We start from the raw sequence: 19222 nt of genomic DNA, 5'->3' as shown, positions 1-19222 counted from the left end.
AGTATGACATGAGCACGCGTGTGTACAGTATAACATGCATGTAAATGAGCTCATGCATGTGAGAAGATGCATTGTGGTGACTGCTAACTTACTTTCAAAGGTGACCCTCCTCTTTTCTGTGAGGAGCGAGAGGAAAGAGACAGAAAGGAGAGAGCAGTCTAACAATAGCTATGTGACAGCAAAGGAACACGGACAGTCGGGAGCCTGAATCACAAAGTAAGTTCAACTTAGTCAGGCTACTGTTAGCCAGACATGCGTCTCTGATAAAATACACATCAAGGTCTATCTTGTGGTATTATGGTAAGAGATTCAATTGGTCTGTAAAGTGAATTCTGAGGCTTTTCACTTTGATTTGAATGCAGTATTTAACTTTTTAGATGGGCGATTTACACATTTTGATATGATCCACTGAACCTGCTATGCAGCTATGATATATGCAGCAGTTCAGCGGTTCAGTTTCCATGGTGATCAACCCCATAGAAAAGGTCATTGAGCTTTGTGATAGTGGAGAGCCCAGATTAAAATCAATGTTACCTGGCTAATCCACTATTCTTACTTTGTGAGACAGGCCCAAGCAGGATTACAGTGTTAGCTGGATAATGCACAGTGAATAAAACCCAAAACAACGTTTTTTACTTCAGTCCATGTCCCTGGTTTGGAGTGAGTTCCAGGTTTAACATGTACTGAGCACAGTTATCCAACTTTATTTAACATCTTAATCCTGCTTTATGAGACAGGCCATAGAAAGAACACACACATAAACACACCACATTAACAAAATAAGTGAACGGAGAGTCCATTTGTGTTGGCACTGATAGCATAAGGGTGGACACTCCTGTAGGGGTAAACTATACAGGTTCAAAACAGGAAATCCTAGAGTTCAGATTCAGGCTGATGGGCTGGGTACAGCATTGAGTTTACCTGTGTGTTTGTTTATTGGTCTGTGTGCGTGTGGGTGTGTGTATGTGACTAACCTTCAGGTGTGGAGGTCTCCTTGCAGCGGGTGGAGGGGTTGAGTAGGCTGCTGGGGTTGGGTTGATGTTCTGGGGATTTGACGATGGCTGACATGAGGATTTGATGTCGGGCCTGGGCCGGCGTGGAAGGAGCCACATGTTCCTGGGCTTTGAAATGAGCCGCTGTATCACCACAAACAAATAAAACAACGTAATATTAGATCAGAGAGCCATTAAGCTGGAAATATCTGGCTCCATTACCAAAACACTAAACTAATCGATTGTGAATCTAGAAATGAATCTCATAGGACCTGACAGGTGTAGGTAACAGAGCAAGATGCTACCATGGCAACTCTGTTAAAAGATGTCTGGGAACAGATAAAGGAGGAGGCACAATACAGGATTTCCTGAGCTGAGGTTGTCATTTCTCATCTCAGATGGCAGATGAAGTTTTATGGTGATATGAGTTTTGATTAAAAAATATGATTACCAGATTTAAATCAACACCTCTGACTCTGAGTCAACAACAATTAAAAACTGGGACTGTTTATTAGAAGACATTTTGGCACTCTCTATGGGAGGATGATAATCAGCTACAGTGGGTCAGCTACAATGTCATAGGTCGTAGGTCACACTAAGACCTACCCTCTTCTCTGAGGGATCGTAGCTCTATCCTCATCTTCTGCAGAGCTTCTTCCAGCTCTGCACACCTTGAGCGCTCCTTCTCCAAAGCAAGTTTCATGTCCCCATACTGCATGGGAACTGGCGGCTGAGCCTGTGGAGCCAGCGCCCCGTTAGTTGTGGTGCCTACATCCTCCCGCCGCCGTCCAAATATACCCTGTTCAGAGAGGCAACATGTTACTAATACTATGCAAGAACAATACAATACATACAAATGTTTAAATAGAAGCTGTTTATCAATCTAATATGTTTCCCCAGACCTTCTTTTTCTTGGTGGGCTGGTCCATTTTGGCCTGAAGGAAGTCAATGAGCTTGGTCTGCTGGGAGATGGTCCCCTCCATCTTCACCTTCTCATGGGAGTACACAGCCTGCAAGAAGGAAAACAGATCTTCAGAGGAGGGAAATACCTCTGAAGAGAACTTTAAAAGAATTCCCTTTGAGATACATGAATTAGGATTCCTTTATCCTGTTGGTCCCCCAGAGATACCTTGTTACTTGCCACCATCAGTCGCACTATTCCAATATCTAACTAGGACTCTCTTTCTCCCTAAAGACCGCTGTATTTCATCAAATTGCAAAAGGTAATGCATTGAGCACCTGTATATTCTCCAGCTGGTATTCCAGATCGGTCCGCTCAGTCTTGAGCATGTCTGTCTGGTCCAGGGCGTCCTGCAGGCCTTGGGTCAGACGGAATATGTGGCTCTTCTGAAGGTCCATCTGCTGCTGCAGCTTCCCTTGCTGAGGGGACACCAGCACACAGATATTTAAATTAGGAAATCAGATTCAAAATCAGCCACATTTCAGAATGGTAGCAAATATAATCCAGTTAAGAGTGTCTCAAACTGGAGACAATTTTTTGCCAACTGTTAAAAGAAAGGTATTTGAAATACTTTCATTTCTTTAAACAGTTGGTTATGGTCTCTTTAGTTTCATGTTTTGAATGAGGGTGTTATAGGAGACAAGTCCATAACATGAATGTGACTTAAATTGAATGAATACAGGTTTGTTGATGTGCTCGCATTTCACTTCTTCACCTCTTCCATCAGCCTCTGTTTCAGTTCCCTCTCTGTCTCCAGTTTCTGCTGTAAGCTGCGGGCGTTCATCTCCAGCATGGCGTGCTTCTTCTCCAGATCATTGAGCTGTGAGAACATGTGAGTGTTCAATCGTCACAACTAAGAGTTGAATTCCACAAACACCGGACGGGTTTTCTCTCTCAGAATTTAAACAAATATTTGTTGTTTCACTTAAAGGACTGAAGACAGGGTTAAAGTTACATCATTAGTAAGGCACACAAACACTTGACGTGACTCACAGTATCAGACAGACTTTCAGCCTTCAGCCTCTGCTCCTTCAAGGCCTGCTGTAAGGCCAGTATCTCAGCCTTGTGCTCTTTGACTGCCAATTCCACTGCCTGGCGAGACTCGGTGCTGCGCTGGTCTGCACGCAGCCTGTGAACAGCACAATAACACGACTTACAATAGCAATACATTTGAATGTAAATATGGAATGAAATAGTGCAGTCACGTGTATGTTACCTGTTCTGCTTCTCATTGTCCAACAGTCTCTGCAGGTCTCTTGTGCGCCTCTCGGCTTGGCTTTTTTCATCCTCCAGGGCACCTCTCCAAGCCTCCCACTGCCTCTCCTTCTCCAGCAACTCGTCGTTTAGGGACTCCAGCTCCACCACCTGCTCCTCCAGCATGCTGCATGTGGTCTTCAGCGTCTCAATGTTCTGGGAGGATAAACGAAAGAGCAGACTGAAGAGAACATATTTCACAGCTTTTGTGTGAAACCACGTGATTGTTGTCTCTCCTGCATTTTCAGTGACAGCACACAGTCTCAGTATTATGAGGCTTAAGCGTTACATGATATAATGCATGACATCTTTTGGTCAACTTGACTTGTTACAGACTGACTATCAATATGAGGTACTGTAGGTACACAGTTACTTATGTGCAAGCATTTGTGTTTGTGTGTGTCAGTGTGTGTGTGTGTGTGTGTGTGTGTGTGTGTGTGTGTGTGTGTGTGTGTGTGTGTGTGTGTGTGTTACCTGTTTCTGGTTGTTGAGGTGCATCTCACGGTCAGCCACCTCCCTCCTCAGCCTGTCCACTTCCTGGCTGAGCTGCAGCTGGTCCTCCCTCTCGTCTGACGCTTCATCAAGCTGTTTGGACAGGTAGAAGTTCTGGCGGTTCAACTCAGCATTCTCCTGACTCAGCTGTGTAAGCTGCTCCTCCAGGTCAGTGATCACCTGAGGCAAAAAACAAACAGGTAGAGGTGTTAGCCTTGCTTATGGAAATGAGCAGATATTTTTAGGGTTCTGGCCACAAAAGTATGGGGGAAAGTAATAATTAAATTAAGTAATAGCACAGCTGGGCTACTGAAAATGTACAGCTTTATAATGACACTAATTAATGTGTACACTGATAGTGAGAAGTTACTTCCAAAAGTGAGATTTATGTTTGCCATACTAGGAATTATGTGTTAATTTGATAGTTGAACGAGGTGATTTGTTGAAAGTTTTGCATTAACGTTATCCATCATGTCATCCATTAGGTATAGTAAATGTGTGCGAACTGTATGGATTCAAGTGCTTGAGCAAAGTTGGAAAATGTCTTATGAAAGCAAGCTGTGCTTCCTTGTCAAAGATTTGATAGATGACAATGCCGCATTAGAATGAACCTTTAGAGTTGAACATGAATCACCATATATTTAAAGGTCTTGTGAAACCTTTTGAAAATTGTTCTGCTGCAGCTAAAAGCAGAGACAAAAGGCTGTGGCAGCACTTACTGAGCAGCTGTCTCTCAAGGCATCAAACTTGCGCTGAATTTCATCTCTGTGATTCTGTGAGAAACAAGAGCAAATGAAGAGTTAAATTACAACCACATCTCACTGCTACATAAAACAATGAAGAATGATGTATTGCTGACAGCATTATTCAAAACAGACTGAAAACGTAACATGAATTTTCCTCCTGACTGTGCATATTACAGATTGCCTACATCCAAATATATTTGTGCTGAATGTATGTATTTTCATACTCTGATTGTACACATATGTGCTTGCACGTGTTTGTCTTACCCTGAGGGCAGTGATCTCCTCCTCAGCCTCAGCGGTGGTCTCCTCCAGCTCAGTCTTTGCCTGCTGCAGCTGGCTCTCCAGGGCAAGACGAGCAGCCTGCAGGCTGCTAATCTGGGACTCGCGCTCCTGCAGGGAGAGGGTCAACTCTGACACCTGTCTCTTGATCTCCAGCTTCTCTTCTTCATGTTCTAGGCCCATCTACAAGAAAAGAGGACTAGGGTGAATGCTGTGTGCACATCACAGTGTAAATCAGACCTGAAACAGATTTTATTTGCATATAATTTTCAGCATTTTTTTTAAACTGCTCAGAGTACCAGATGGTAGGTGTTTTAGAATTTTTTTTGGTAAAAATCAACACAGAGGACTGCTTGAAACCAGTTAACCCACATCTGTACATTGTGCTAACATTTGCTGGTATGGTTGATATGAATTTGAAACTTACTTACATAACTACATATAGGCTACCTTTGCTTTCAGTAGGTTACAGTCAATTTCAACACTTTTCAGGAACTTTTTTAATGCCATCATACATTTTAGACCAATTAAGAGAACAAAGCAACGAAACAAAGCTGAAAAAGTAGCCAATTAATCTCAAGTAATGCAAGCTGAATGGGCAGTATAAGAAAAAAAGACAAAAAGGAGAATAATTAGACAGAAGTCCAACTTGTGGATATAGAAATGCAAATGCAAACTTGGTAAAAAAGATTTAACAGCACAGAGAAAGCTAAAAGTACATGGTGAAAAATAAGACCTCTGGTAATTGGATTTAAACTGTCATACTTGTTAAGATAAAAATAAAATAATTGAAGACCATTTCAAACTTTTTAAAAGAACACATGTACACTCTGTGCTGGTAGAGTCCTGAAACTAAGTAAAGTTTAGACACACAAGGGTGCATTTAGCTTCTCCATAGGTTTCTGACTATTGGGATGGATGGAACGGTACATCTCATCTGAAAGTACATATTTGTTTGTGAGAGAGGATGGTGTGTGTGTGTGTGTGTGTGTGTGTGTGTGAGGGTGCAGAAAGGCCAGCAATTAGTGCCAATCTGTGTATCATGTCTCAGTGGGGAAGAGTGTGTGGAGGTAGAGATATGACATCCAGTCAGCAGGTTGTCCACTGATAACATCAGCAGACAGCACAGCAGGGGGGCGGGAGTTCTCGAGCAGGAGAAAGGGGTTGTGGTTCTCAATTATGTCAAAATGTCTTTTTATAGAATAGGCTCACATTGGATGCACATATAGTTAATGGATTTTGTGGTGCATTTCTCAGAGCAGTGGAGGAACATTATGTACTTAAATCTACATGTGCGTGTCAAACAACATTTTTTCTTCTTTAATTAACTTTAATGTATCAATGTTAGACCTAATTGAATCTTGTAGAAAAACACAATTATAAAGCTACCACAGGGAGGTCAGACTACACACCACAGCTGATAGACAAATTGCACCTTGCTCAAGGATACTTCTGCAGGGTGGATGCTTGGCAACATAGGTACTTTAACCTCGGCCCTCCAGTTTAAGGGTAAACTATTCACCGGCATTCACATGTAACAATGCCCTGCTATATTTTCATATGGTTAAACATATTCTCACGTGTTTTCAGCCAATGATACCAAATTATTACAAAGAAAACAAATGAAGGCTGTCGGCTCCACTGGACCAGCCGATGCAGCTTGTGTACAGGCCCAATGGCAATTTAGTAGAGGTGCCATTATAGACCTACAGTATTTAATTAGCAGTTTATCTGAAAGGGATCTGAGCTCGCTAGCTGCTCAGCTGCCTTAATCCCTTTTGTGGATAGTAACAATGTAAGGCTACACTGCGTGCTAGTTAAAGTGAATTACTTAATCTTGAGCTAACAGATTTTGAGCTGTGTCTCTGCTTGCTGTTGCCTCACCTCCCGCAGCCTACTCTCCAGCTCCAGCAGGCGGGTCCTCTTGGTCTGCTCCTGCTGACTCATCTTCTCCAGGTGCTCCTCTAGTTTGGCATTTTGGGCCTCTAGCTTTCCTGCCTGAGACTCCAAATAGAACTTTTGCTGCCGAAGCTCTGAGATCATCTCCTCCTGGGCTTTCCTGATAAAAATATACACACAGACATGTCGATTAGATTGCATAGTTAGAAGCAGACATTCTTCAAAATCTTCTGCAGATTTTCATAGCATTTACTCAACATATAGAAACATTGAGATTAGAAGTTCAGGTAGAATACAGTAATTGTTAGTCATGGGAGCCAAAAAGTTAGTCACCTGATGTACTGTAGAAAATTCATTCAGTAAACAAAACCTTATAAATTCAGGTGAAGATGTTTACATTAAACTAATGTGAGTACGTTACAATTCCTTAAACATGTACATTTCTAAGTTAAGATTGGTTGAAGCTGCATTTTCTGAATTTAAACCTAAAGTAACCTTAAAGTTATTTTTTTCTTCATCTGGGGGGCAGCGGACACAAGTTGTAAACACAACATTGACATATTAATACCTTTTAAGTTGGTATGGCTAACTTCTCAGCAAACAGTTGCTTATTTACACATCCAGCAGTTACGGAGCAACATTATCATTCATTTGGAGTCATGTTTCTGACCATCTGATGAATGTAAGTCCAATATTCACTCTTATAGCTGTTATTGGTCTCTTACCAACTCCTGAGGGAAATATCTGGTTCTTTAGCTGCTAAATGTTCCACTATGTTCACTAGCTTATCACTAACTGTGCTTGTCTGCTGTTTGGTGCTGAGCAGGTAGTGTACAGTGGGTTTTTAGAGCATTTTTACTCAAAGCAGCTGCCTGCTGCTCCTGGAAACAACGTTGCGAGAGCGGTGTGTGAAGTTACGGGCCAGACAGCTAAACAGCGCTATAAAGCTCCATAACGAGGGGAGCTGCAGGTTCAGGTGATAATTCTCTGTAGGATCACTACAAGCGACCTCTTTCACATCACATTGTTTTCACATTATCATTTGATTTTGTTATTATAAAAATATTGATTTCAGCCTCTTTAACCTAAGAGATGATACACAGTTTATACACAGTGGAGACAGATCAGCCATGGCGCACAAAGATGTAAGTGCACATTAATGAAGCAATTGGAGGCTGGAGGAGACAGAGTCAGTGTGGGTGGGGACACTCATAAAAGCACAGTGTGGGCAAAAGGTCTAGTTAACTCACATATTCTTCTGGGTGTAGATGCTGCTGTTAGCGGCCAGCTTGTTAGCCTCTGACAGCTCAGCGATGCGCTGCTCCAGGTTCTTCATCTTGGAGTCCATAGCATTAATGGTCTGTAAGAAGAGGGAGACACAATAACATGGCGGAAATCACATGCCAACAAACAGGCTAAAATGCAAGGATACATTCCCTTGTGACTGATAGCCAAATCCTACTAAGAATCATGGTACACAGCAGCACAATTTCTTTTTATAGGAAACAGAATTTTGTACTGCAGTAAAATCCTATTAGAGTCCATTAAGGTGTTGCCTGAATCTTCTACTGTCAATGTCAGATGACTGCCTCTAAAAGCTTCTTAACTGCCTCAATTCTACCACATTAACCAGATTAGGACTTGAGCCCAGGCTTTATAGTGCAACATGAAGTATACTGCAATTTAATCCAACTGTACATTCCAATACATTGGATCCACTATAACAAATGACTGTGTAAAGAAACATTGATGGAGTCTAGTTGTCAAATTCTCAGAACCAAATTCAGAGGAAATTGAAAAGGTATCACAAACAACTAAGTAATGTTGACTTACACAGTACATTGGACTTGCATAATATAATTGAGGGAGAAAAATAAAATAAAATCAGACAATTATATACATTGCTGCTGTGTTTAATGTTACTTAAAATCCCTTAGTTGGTCTAAATCAAGCTTTATGCCCACCTCAGTAGAACAAAGCCTTTAAAAAGTTTCCTTACCGCTTTCTGTTCACTGATAAGTTTGCAGTTCTCCCTTGACTCTGCCTCCTGCTGGGCCCTTCTGGCCTCGAGGCTCTCCTTGTCAGCCAGGTCTACCTTCATCTGGGCCTCCAGAACCTTGATCCGACAGAACCAGCAAACCTTAGACTTGCCAATGTTGATTTCACAAATTCACATTTAATTTGAAGTCTGTAATTTGCTACGTGATAAAGCAATCATTAAAAATAAATAAATAAATAAATAAATCACATACTGACATGGATCTAAATGTACAACCTGGTGTGGAAGCAGTAATTAGTGTGGTGTCAAACCTCACTGCAAAACATGTGACAGCTCTGACTTATATGACACAACAACACTGATTTAAAAATGGCTGGACTGATGGGGAATTACTACACTTCTATATGTGAACATTCTCACATATTTACAATTTCCAGTGGCCTGGACAATATAAGGCTGGCCCACCTTGATCTTGTCTTCATAAAGCCTCTCCTTTTGAACCAGTTGGGTTTCCATCCTCTGAGCTGTCGACTGGGCATCCCGCAGGTTCTCCTCCAGCTCCTAAAGGGAGTAACAATACAAATATAATTTGACACATCTAACAAAATAACCAATACAATACACTACAAATTCCTCACATTAATGTCAACACTGCGGTATAGTTTTCTTTGTATATTACATACAAACAAACAATCACCGTGATGATTAGTTAATGTAGCCTAAAATCCTGGACTTGACGGCACCATCCACTGAAAAACAGAGTGAAATCTAAAAAGTCTGTTCTAATATCAAAAACATTCAAATCAAAAGAAATGAAGACACTTGCATTGAAAAGCTGGAATTCCACAAGTCGGCTGTAGCGCTGCCTGCTCATGCTGACGCTGGTGAAGTTATGTGTATGTTAAAATCTATGTATGTGATGACTCTGGTTGACTAGCAGCCATGTGTGAGGGCTCAGCTCTCTAAACAAGTGCGTGCACAGTTTTCATGTGTCTTCTGAGTTAACTGATGAGGATGGACCGGATGAATGGGAGGGGTGGGCAAGGGGGGTGAAATTAGGGGTTGAGTGGGAGTATTAGCAAGCCTTATCTGCAGCTCTCTCACCAGGATCTTTTCAGCCATCTGCTGGATCTGCTGGGATTTGGTCTGAATGTCATCTTTCAGCTTATTCTCCCGCCGCTCAACCATCTCCAGCCTCTTTACCTGGTTCTCCAGGGTCTTCCTGCCCTCCTGCTTACACAACAAAAAGAATCACGTAAAGCTAACCGCACTTGTGTTGGGGTACAGTATTTAACAAAGAAACCAGTATCATTTAACAACTGTACATGCTTTAGTATTATGGGTTCACTCTGGTACCTCTGTCTCTCTCAGGCGGCGTTTTAAAGTGTCACTAGAGTCGGTTTTGCCTCGCAGGCGCTCCAGGTCTCGCTCTAGCCGCTCTTTGGCCTGTCGAACATTCTGCAGCAGCTCAGTGGCCTCTGTGCTCGCTTTCACTGCCTGGGGAAGGTCAGGAGGTCAAAAGCTGATAGTGGATCCCAAGACAAACCTCTTGATGTGCTTAGGCAATTCCTTCCCACAGAAACATTGAAAAAAAGAAAAAGACCTGCTCTAGGGAATAAATAAAATCTGTATGTACATAAACTATTTTGCTTTTCAGAGATTAGGAGAGAGAACGAATGAAAAGGATTTATTCACTTTGTTTGAATAAATGTTTTTTTCATTACGTAATGGCATTGATTTACCTTGGACAGTTTGTCCTGGAGCTCCTGGATTTTCACCTGCTGCTCAGAGTTGGTCTGAAAAAACAAAAGCAGAGTGAACTCAGCAAAGGAACTTTATGGTATCTACAGCTCTAAACATGTAGATAAATCAATTTGTTACCTTCTCTAGTTTGGAGAGAAGCTCCTCCACCTCGGCTTTGCCCTGCTCTTTAGCCTGAAAAATAAGGCACATAGTAGAGACCGATGGTAAATTAGAATCCCACCCACTCTCTAGTGGTTGCAGTGGCAAAAGGGCAAGCAAAGCAGCCCATGCAGCACTTTTCCCATAAACCTCCTTTAGTTTCTCCTGAGGGATCTCCAAGAGCTTCCAGGTCCAGAGGGAGATGTAATCACTCCCGCAGAGTGCCCTGGGGTCTCTTCTTAGTCAGGTGTGCCCAGAACACCACCAAAGGGGGGCATCCAGGGGGCTTCCAAACCATGTGACCCAGCCATTTCAACTGAGGTCATTTGGGCCACACGACTATCAAATGCAAAACTCTGTACACGATGACTTCAAACTGCATTGTTCTCAAATATCTTAAAAATAACTATAGTCATAGTAAAATCTTGAGTGTTGAGAATCTGTAATTCAGGGGCTTTGATGAATTGGACATGAAGAGATATGTTTTTATTTTTAGGCTGAAATATCACGTATCACAGGCTCCAACAAGCCCAATAGTAGTGTAGCATCAGTCCATTAGTCTGTCAGACTAACTAAGCGGACTGGAATTTTATATTCAATAATGCTGCACTGATGGCCTCACGCTTTGTCAGACACTACAAAACAAACCAGAGAGGAAAAGACAGTATCATACGTTCATAGGCTTTGCAGATTATGTGCTTGGCTCTTATAAGGTATGACTTCAGCAGTTAGCCTAAAGGGGAAGGGGAAGACTTGAAGGAGAGAGTTTTTGAATTTAAATGGTTTTTGATGTTTTGAGTAGGTAGATAACAAAATGTTACAGCTGTTCTAAGCCATCAGTCTGAGAAACAAACAAAATAATTTGCACTTTAGATTTGTTTCCCAAAGACTGGAGTAATGTTTGTGAACTGTAGTCCTTCTATTCAGGGAATATTTTACCAGGATCACTGGTAAGACAACAAGCAGTACTATGTTTCAGGAACAAGAAGGGAATCCTCAGCATGTTATCTTCATTTGAATTTGCATTACATGACCTATAAGCATCTCTGGTGCAAACATACCTTCTGGATTCTCTGCTGGTATTCCACAGCTTTCCTTTTGAGTTCCTCACTTGTTAGCCTGGAGTCTCTGAGTTCAGCTTCGTAGAGGTCGCTGCGGCGTCGGGCAGCTGACAGGTCCTCCTCCAGCTGCCTGATGGTCACCTGCATCTCCTCTAGCTGTGCATGGTACTCCTGAGACAGCACACAGTGGACATCAATATAGAAAAAGAAACACTGACTGTACATTCATGAACACGTGAAGGAAAACTTCTTCGTTTGAAAATATTTTTTGAGGATGTAAGGAAACAAGATTGTTCAAGACTCTTCAACTAATAAGCCATGACATTTGCAAATATGTATTGTGCTTCATTGTGTTACAAAATTATTGAACTCAGCAGTGTTTCAACATGGCCTTACCAGGGTTAGGGTTAAGTAGGGTTGAACCAGACAACATTCAAGAAGTTGGTATATGCAGTGTGTTTTTCTTAAATAAATGTACTGTTGAATTTAGGCTTTACCTGTTAAAAAAACAACCAGCAGGGTTTTATGTGTATGTTTTGACAAGATACAACAGCAGCAGGGGTTTGTTTGGCACAGCCTGAACAGAGGAGCTGTGCTCTTAGCACAGGCAACAATTGCTGCCAATGCAATACAGACAAAGATATACTTCACAGATCTGCTGACACCGTTTCATTGTGCAGTGATCTATAGAAACTGCAGTGCACTGCAGCAACGACCATTTATCACCAAAAGTGTCAAAATCAAAGATAACAACTGGAGGATTACCACTTTAAAGCTGTAGTTCAAAACCTTGCACTACAGAGACTACAAGTAAAGATAATCGTAATTGCTTGCTTTGGCAACACATGTCAAATGTCATGCTAATAAAGCCTATTGAATTGAACTGAAAGGAAAAATAAATGCTATAAAGATCTTTGCAGAGACACTGATGTCGGTAAACTCTTCCTGTTTGATTTGTCACTTCCTGTTTCAACTGCAGTCAGTTACATCAGGCTATTCAACTGGGTCTCAATCATGAGGGATGACATGTCTTATCTGATGAAGGCCAGATTTCATTCATGCCGGTGAATGTTTTTGTCTGTAAAGCTATTTCCAAGTTCAACTTTGTGATTCGAATCATCAAATGTTGATTAAAAGAATGTAAATGCTGTGTGTCATTCCCCTGGGAGGAGGGTGGGTGAATCTCTTGAGTAATGATCAAAGTATCCTGCACTTTTGTACCTTGCCGGGATGCCATCTGCAGGGATGACCTTTGTGAGTGTTGAGGAGGACGAGGGAGTCCACAGAGGGGAAGCCCTGCCTGTGTAACAGGGACGCACTGATAATAGTATCTCCCTGCTGCTTCAGATACTGCTATCAGCTATGATAGTAGAAAGACGACACTGTGGACAGTAGAAGAATCCCCTCAAATAAGAGGAGGGTGTTGTGGATGCAGTATGACGGCTGCATCCTAAAACCTTTTCCCATACATGTTTTAGTATAAATACCTTGAAGTGTTTATAAAAAAATCTCCAAATGCACCACATCATTATCGTGATGAGAGGGAGGAGATAGGATTATTTGAATGAGAAGATTTACATACTTGCTCTTTAATTTCCTGCAGCTTGTTGCTCTGTTCGCGGATGTCGTGCAGCAGCTGCATGGCCTTGTCATCCTCTCTGGAGACCTCCACACGTGCCTCTTCCAAGCTTCGCTTTAGGCTCTGCAAACACATATACATACAAACTCAAGGCTGCTGTTCGCTCCAATCAATACTGATTTTTGAGGTGCTGAGGAAAGTGATAGCCAATAGCACACCAATATGTGGGGAAACACAAACTTGTGTAAGAGCATTATTGTGTTCAAACATTTCTTTAAATTCTTCACACGCACAGACATAGTTGTTATTATGACTCACACTGCACTCCGTAATGTAGGTGGCGAGGTCTTGCTCCAGAATGCTCCTCTGAGTCTCGGATGCCTTCAGCTCCACATCCTTCTGGTGGAGCACTGACTCCAGGTCAGTCATTTTACGCTGGAACCTGGAGATCTCCTGCTCCATCTGAATCCAACAGAGAAAACAGCACAACTTTACTGAAGGTTGACAACTTACAAAGGTTTCTGTTACATTTGATGCCTTAAATGCGGCAGAAATGTTAAAAAGGTACTTAAAGAGGTGATTGAAATCAGCAAGTCACATATTCTGATGATGGCTGATACATTTGACCTATCACCCAACCCAGAATGCTTCAAGAAAATGTAGTTGTAATGTTGTACACAACAAGATTAACTTGGCATCTTAGCAGCACCAGAAGCCTGCTTGATCTGCCCGTCAACCAGAATAAACACAGGACGTCTGCTAATAAAATCCATGATGGAATCATTTTTTGTTCAAAACAAAATTCTACAATATGGAAATATAATTTTACAGTTTCCAGTCAGCCATCTGTGGTCTTACTCTAGTCCTCTCTGGCTTGCTTGATGGAGCCGCTCTTGCATTTGAAAATAAGAACGATTTATCATAAAGGCTAGTGATGAAATATTGAAACATGTATAAAAGTAAAAAGAAGTGCACCCTCACCTTGTGACATTTGTCTTGAGTTTCTTGTAATTCTTTGCTTTTAATGTGCAGTTTCTTTTCCATGGAGTTGGTCTTAGCAGGAGAGTTGAGGCCTGCAGACACTGACCTGAGGAAACAACACACACACATACTACATGCCTCATCTGCAGATCACTTGAAAACAGGAGAGGTCAGTTACCAAATTCAAACAAATTAAGATTATGTACTGCATAGATGAGTGCATTTTTTCAAAAATATAGCAGATAACTGAAAGTCTCATATCATGACATGGAGCCACATGTAACAGCAAGCCTTGACAGTATCGTAGCTCTTATTAACACCCACACATCATAGATAAGCAACAGACACTGAGAGCATAAAAATATATTGGCTACAGTTTCCCTTTTAAGAAAAGTACTCTGCATAATATCTAGCCATAACAATTAGGCTACTGACAACAATTGGGATTACATTCAACAGAGCATATTTGAAGTGAAAAAGAGCAGAGTATATTTTATTTATCGCGGTTCATTCAGGACGAAACAGACTATATGAACAAAACAGCCATGTAGACCTGGGAATATCTGCTGTTTGCATGACAAAATAATGTGACAGGAGAATTTGGGCTAGGCTTTTGCTTGGGGTTGCTCTACACAGAGCTCTGTGGTGAGTCCGATGCACTCATTTTTCTTCTTTTTTTTTCTTGTTTATGTAAGGTGATGTCCTATTTTGTTTCAGTCTTTGGGAATAATTTAGAGCAGAAAGTCAATTTCCCTCGTCTCTTGACCAGAGGAAAAGGCAACTCGGAATTAGAACTTCTAGAAGTCTTTTTAAATAAATGAATGGGTCTGTATGAATGAGTTCACAAATACCGCAGAGGGATCTTTAATAAAGTTGACTCAGGCTGAGTCACAGTGTTAAAAATAATCACGAAAGCAAGCACTGCTCCTTTCGCCTCTGCATCAAGAAACATCCCCCTTAAACACATACACACAGTACAATTATATATATATATATATATATATATATATATATATATATATATATATATATATATATATATATATATATATATATATATATATATATATATAGAGAGAGAGAGAGAGAGAGAGAGAGAGAGAGAGAGAGAGAGAGAGAGAATACAGAAACACACACACCCACCCACAGACACATTTGGCTCATATCACTAACAAAAACAGAAACACCCCAACCGGTCTTTTTCACAGGAGTCTAGATTAAATGAAGAGGCCTTCCAGCTAGCTGTATCTGCTGCCAATTAAAAATTTATGTTAGACATCAAAATTCATTACGTTCTCCAGTGCCTGGCTAAACAGTTTTGGGGGGCTGCTGTACAGATAATGTGATAATTTCCACACTGAGTTTAGTTTTTTCCATTTATCTGTGTCTTTCTTAAAACGGTCAAAGAGGTGGTGAATGGGTGAGTGTGGAGGATGGGTGGATTTCTTCCTCACCTTCTTCTACTGTTTTCCCCACTGTTCTAAAAATCATGTAGGCAAAATAGAAAATAAACATTTTTGCAAGAGAGAAAATGCCAGGCCACTCTTTCCCTAGCTGGGGAATATGGCAGTTATCATGTCTCTGTACTGTGGAGGGAAAATAAATGAGAAGGCAGTACAGACTGCATTATTGAAGAGAAGAGACAGGGACGCGGGGGTTAAAGGCTTTGTAGCACTAATCAGGTAAACAAAAAGAATAGAACAGATACATTCACACAATCATGCACACACTAAAGAAAACACAGATAATCCTGCATACAACAGATCAAAATATACACAAGCAGGACTGCAGAGGCTGGGGATTTTTCAGGGAACCTTCAGTCATTTTTCTAGAAAGTGGAAAATTACCACCAACTGCAATTTGCTATTTCAATCTTGTGCTGAAACCAAACTAATAAAAAACACCAAAAAACTATTTTGAAGAAACCAATAACCAAATAAACACCCCCATTCATACGGTACATACTGTAAATGGAAACATTGTGGACCACAATGGTCCAAATGGAGCTTATTAGTACACAAATGGTTCCCAAAGACCTGAACACCAGATCATATGGTGAAACGTCAAAACTGACATCAAAAATTTACCATCTTGGATGTCACAGGTGACTGAAACATATTCTTGCATTCATGTTTATATGCAGTAAACCATCAAATTTTAATCTAAATAGTCTAAATACAAATGAACACCTCAGATTTTAAAAATAATATTTTGAAAGAAATAACTAAAAAGAACATCATATGGAAAAATTTGCTATTTATAAGTCCTATCAGTCTTGTCCTGTGGGTGGCGCTAGAGGAGAAGTTGTGGGGTTTATCTGCTGTGGAGCATAAATGGGCTCGGCAATTTTCACAACAATTTGGCCATTTAGATTTTGTTTTCTTGTGTCCAAGTGGATATTTTGGGCTGATGGTGGCACTAGAGGACAGGTCAGAGGGTTATTAAAGGAGGAAGAAGGAATCATCCTCCAAAGACTATGAATGTCCTCAGCAGATTCCTTGAGAATCAGGCCATTAGTTGCTGAGACACCATATCAAAACAAAAATCTGATCAGATGACAGCACCGGATGAAAAGTCAGTTGGTCACCTTAATTATTAGGAATCATTCTCTGGGGACTATGAATATCCATACCATGGCCACCTGGCAGTATCCATTCATGGCAATCTGGTCAGTTGTTGTCAAGATATCCTGCTCTTGGCCAAAGTGTTAGATGACCATCCAACACAAAAAACAAAAATATACTCACAACTTAAAATAAAAATGTAAAGTACATTTACAGTACATTTTCCCAAACACCTCAAAAGGCACATTTTTGAGAAATGTTTGAGGAAAACAAGGAAGACAGAAGTTCATGAGCCTACATTCAAGCCACCTTGCAAAGATGATTTTCTGACACTAAACCAGATAGCTTCTTATAAATTTGAGGCAAGCTGTTAAGAGGATTTTGTTGTCGAGTTTTACTAATGAGGAGTCAGACAGACAAGTTCACACAGAATGAAAAAAAAAAAAAAGAAGAATAGCAGGAACCTCCAAAACACATGATTAGCAATTCATTATGCCTGGCTCTGGATTCATTCAGCCCTCTTTCCTTTTTGGCATTGTAATGAAGGATGTGTACACGCATATGCAGGCAGCCAGCGACAAATCTGACACGTTCAATGAGCTCCTCTTAATCAAATGCAGCAAATAAAATGACTGGCTTCAGTTAAAAACCATGAGCAGATGACTGATGGTGTAACAGCAAGGGACAGAGACATTAGAAGAGGGAGGAAAAAAAGAGGAGGAGATGAGACGGGTAAAGATGGGGGTGGGGACTGGGAGAAAAAAAAAAAAACATCACGGTTGTAACCATAGAAATAGATTCTCTCCCCCAATCTGAGCTCTCATCCTTTTCCCTGTCTAATCTGCTAACGCTTTTTTCTTCCCTTTCTGTTGCTGCTGCTGCTGCTGTCATGATCCGCAGTCTCCAGGACCATTAACCTGCTAGAGCACTGCCACAGGGCTACAGAAATGAAACCCATCCTCTTGCATTATTATCAGAGGTTAAGAAGCCAAACACCATTAGGGATAATTACAGTCCCAAAACCCATGCTATAAAAGTCAGGAGCCCATTATGCTGCACAGTAACAGAGAAAGCACAATAACAGCAGTGAGGGTGGGAGTGTGTCTGTGTCTGGGGTTCCACCTCTCAGCAAACCTCATTCACACACTCAGCCGCATACCAATCAGCGCTGATGGCAAAGACAACGCCATTCTCTGGTCCATTCATTCGATCCATCTATGCATCGGATCAACTATGTGTGATCCCTCAGCACAAAATCTGGAATCAGAAACAGATGAGAACGCCAGGGAACAGGGAGATCCCTCCCCTCCCTCGTTCCTTGTCTGACACAGCATATGGCCAAACCCATCTTGGCCCCAACAGGCACAACACTAATGACAGGGACACAACACCAACTGCCCAGAGCACCACACTGGGTCACCTGAAACAAGGCTACCTGGAATTTCTTGCCGTGGTAATGAGGAGTCTAATGGCAGAACAGCAGCCAATAGTAGCATGGGGTCTTTAACCGACAAAGGTGTGTTAGAGAGGTGCATGCAGGAGGTCTCTGCATTGACTACGAGGGAAAAAGAGGGGTTGTCTTTGAAAAAAGCCCAACAATGCCTAGTAAACAGGTAGCACTTACTCAGTTTTGGCCAATGTTGTCAACGCTCTGCTGAAGAACCAGCCTAGAAAAGGCAGATCCTGGCCCTGGAAGCCCCCTGGCAGAGCTCCACGCTGGGCTGCTGAGGCTGGCCGGGGGGCTGCCTGCTCCGGCTCCTCAAAATTAGAGGTGTCATCTTCGGAGTGCAACGCAGGAACAAAAGGCGGGAGAACTGCAGGAGAAAGGATGAGAGGAGGAAGTAAGAGAGGGCAAGGAAGAAAGCAAGCAGCGACGAACAAAGTAGTAAAAAGAAATGGGAAAAAAAACACAACAAGGAGAAAGGGGAGAGAAAGGAAGGGAGGAGGAATGGAGCAGAGCGGTGGGAGCCTAGAGTGCGGTAAGTCGCGCGTTGATGCACATGCTGCCTCTCAGTCCCTCCCTCCCTCCTTCTCGCTCTCTCATATACACATGCTCCCTCACTCTCCCTCACTGCAGCAGAGCAAGCTAATCAGCTGGAGCCAAAGCTGAAGCATAAAGCTCTATCTGTGTCCAATTATCTGCATCTTTAAAACAAACATGTATGTATGAGATTATCTTTTATATATTGTATTTGATATTTATTACTCAAAGACAATCAATTAATACAATTAAGATTCAGGGGAATAAGAAAAAAAAAAAAATCAAATCTTCAACACACACACAGGCACAAAAAGCTCCTGCATTCCAAACACTGTATCATAGCCTGCTGATAATAATGAGGAAACAACTAGATTAATTAATATTCAGCACTGATATGAATACAACTGGACAACAACTCAGGGGGAATGACCGGCATAGCAATTTGATAATCGCTTTAGAATCACAAAAAGGAGGGTTCATTCATCTGAGGGCACTAGGTATTCTGCACAGCAAAATAAACATAACAGAACCA

At 41.5% G+C, this 19222-nt stretch overlaps 1 protein-coding gene across 1 annotated transcript in view; it reads right to left on the bottom strand.

The window, feature by feature from the left end:
- Positions 1-19222, bottom strand: part of cita (citron rho-interacting serine/threonine kinase a) — a 35207-nt gene that overhangs the window by 9390 nt on the left and 6595 nt on the right. Inside the window, exons 9-32 of the mRNA XM_070902373.1 lie at positions 18334-18523; positions 14146-14251; positions 13483-13626; positions 13168-13287; positions 11586-11756; positions 10504-10557; positions 10365-10418; positions 9979-10119; positions 9727-9855; positions 9088-9183; positions 8623-8739; positions 7874-7983; positions 6609-6783; positions 4710-4907; positions 4419-4472; positions 3682-3879; positions 3170-3363; positions 2947-3082; positions 2669-2773; positions 2232-2372; positions 1895-2002; positions 1599-1791; positions 975-1136; positions 93-116 (exon numbers count right to left, since the gene is read on the bottom strand). Coding sequence (XP_070758474.1) covers positions 93-116; positions 975-1136; positions 1599-1791; positions 1895-2002; positions 2232-2372; positions 2669-2773; positions 2947-3082; positions 3170-3363; positions 3682-3879; positions 4419-4472; positions 4710-4907; positions 6609-6783; positions 7874-7983; positions 8623-8739; positions 9088-9183; positions 9727-9855; positions 9979-10119; positions 10365-10418; positions 10504-10557; positions 11586-11756; positions 13168-13287; positions 13483-13626; positions 14146-14251; positions 18334-18523 — 3120 coding nt within the window. The remainder of the gene's footprint in view (positions 1-92; positions 117-974; positions 1137-1598; positions 1792-1894; positions 2003-2231; positions 2373-2668; positions 2774-2946; positions 3083-3169; positions 3364-3681; positions 3880-4418; positions 4473-4709; positions 4908-6608; positions 6784-7873; positions 7984-8622; positions 8740-9087; positions 9184-9726; positions 9856-9978; positions 10120-10364; positions 10419-10503; positions 10558-11585; positions 11757-13167; positions 13288-13482; positions 13627-14145; positions 14252-18333; positions 18524-19222) is intronic.

This window comes from Enoplosus armatus, chromosome 3 (assembly GCF_043641665.1).
Source record: "Enoplosus armatus isolate fEnoArm2 chromosome 3, fEnoArm2.hap1, whole genome shotgun sequence".
NCBI lineage: Eukaryota > Metazoa > Chordata > Actinopteri > Centrarchiformes > Enoplosidae > Enoplosus > Enoplosus armatus.
This window is presented reverse-complemented; position numbering and strand designations above follow the sequence as displayed.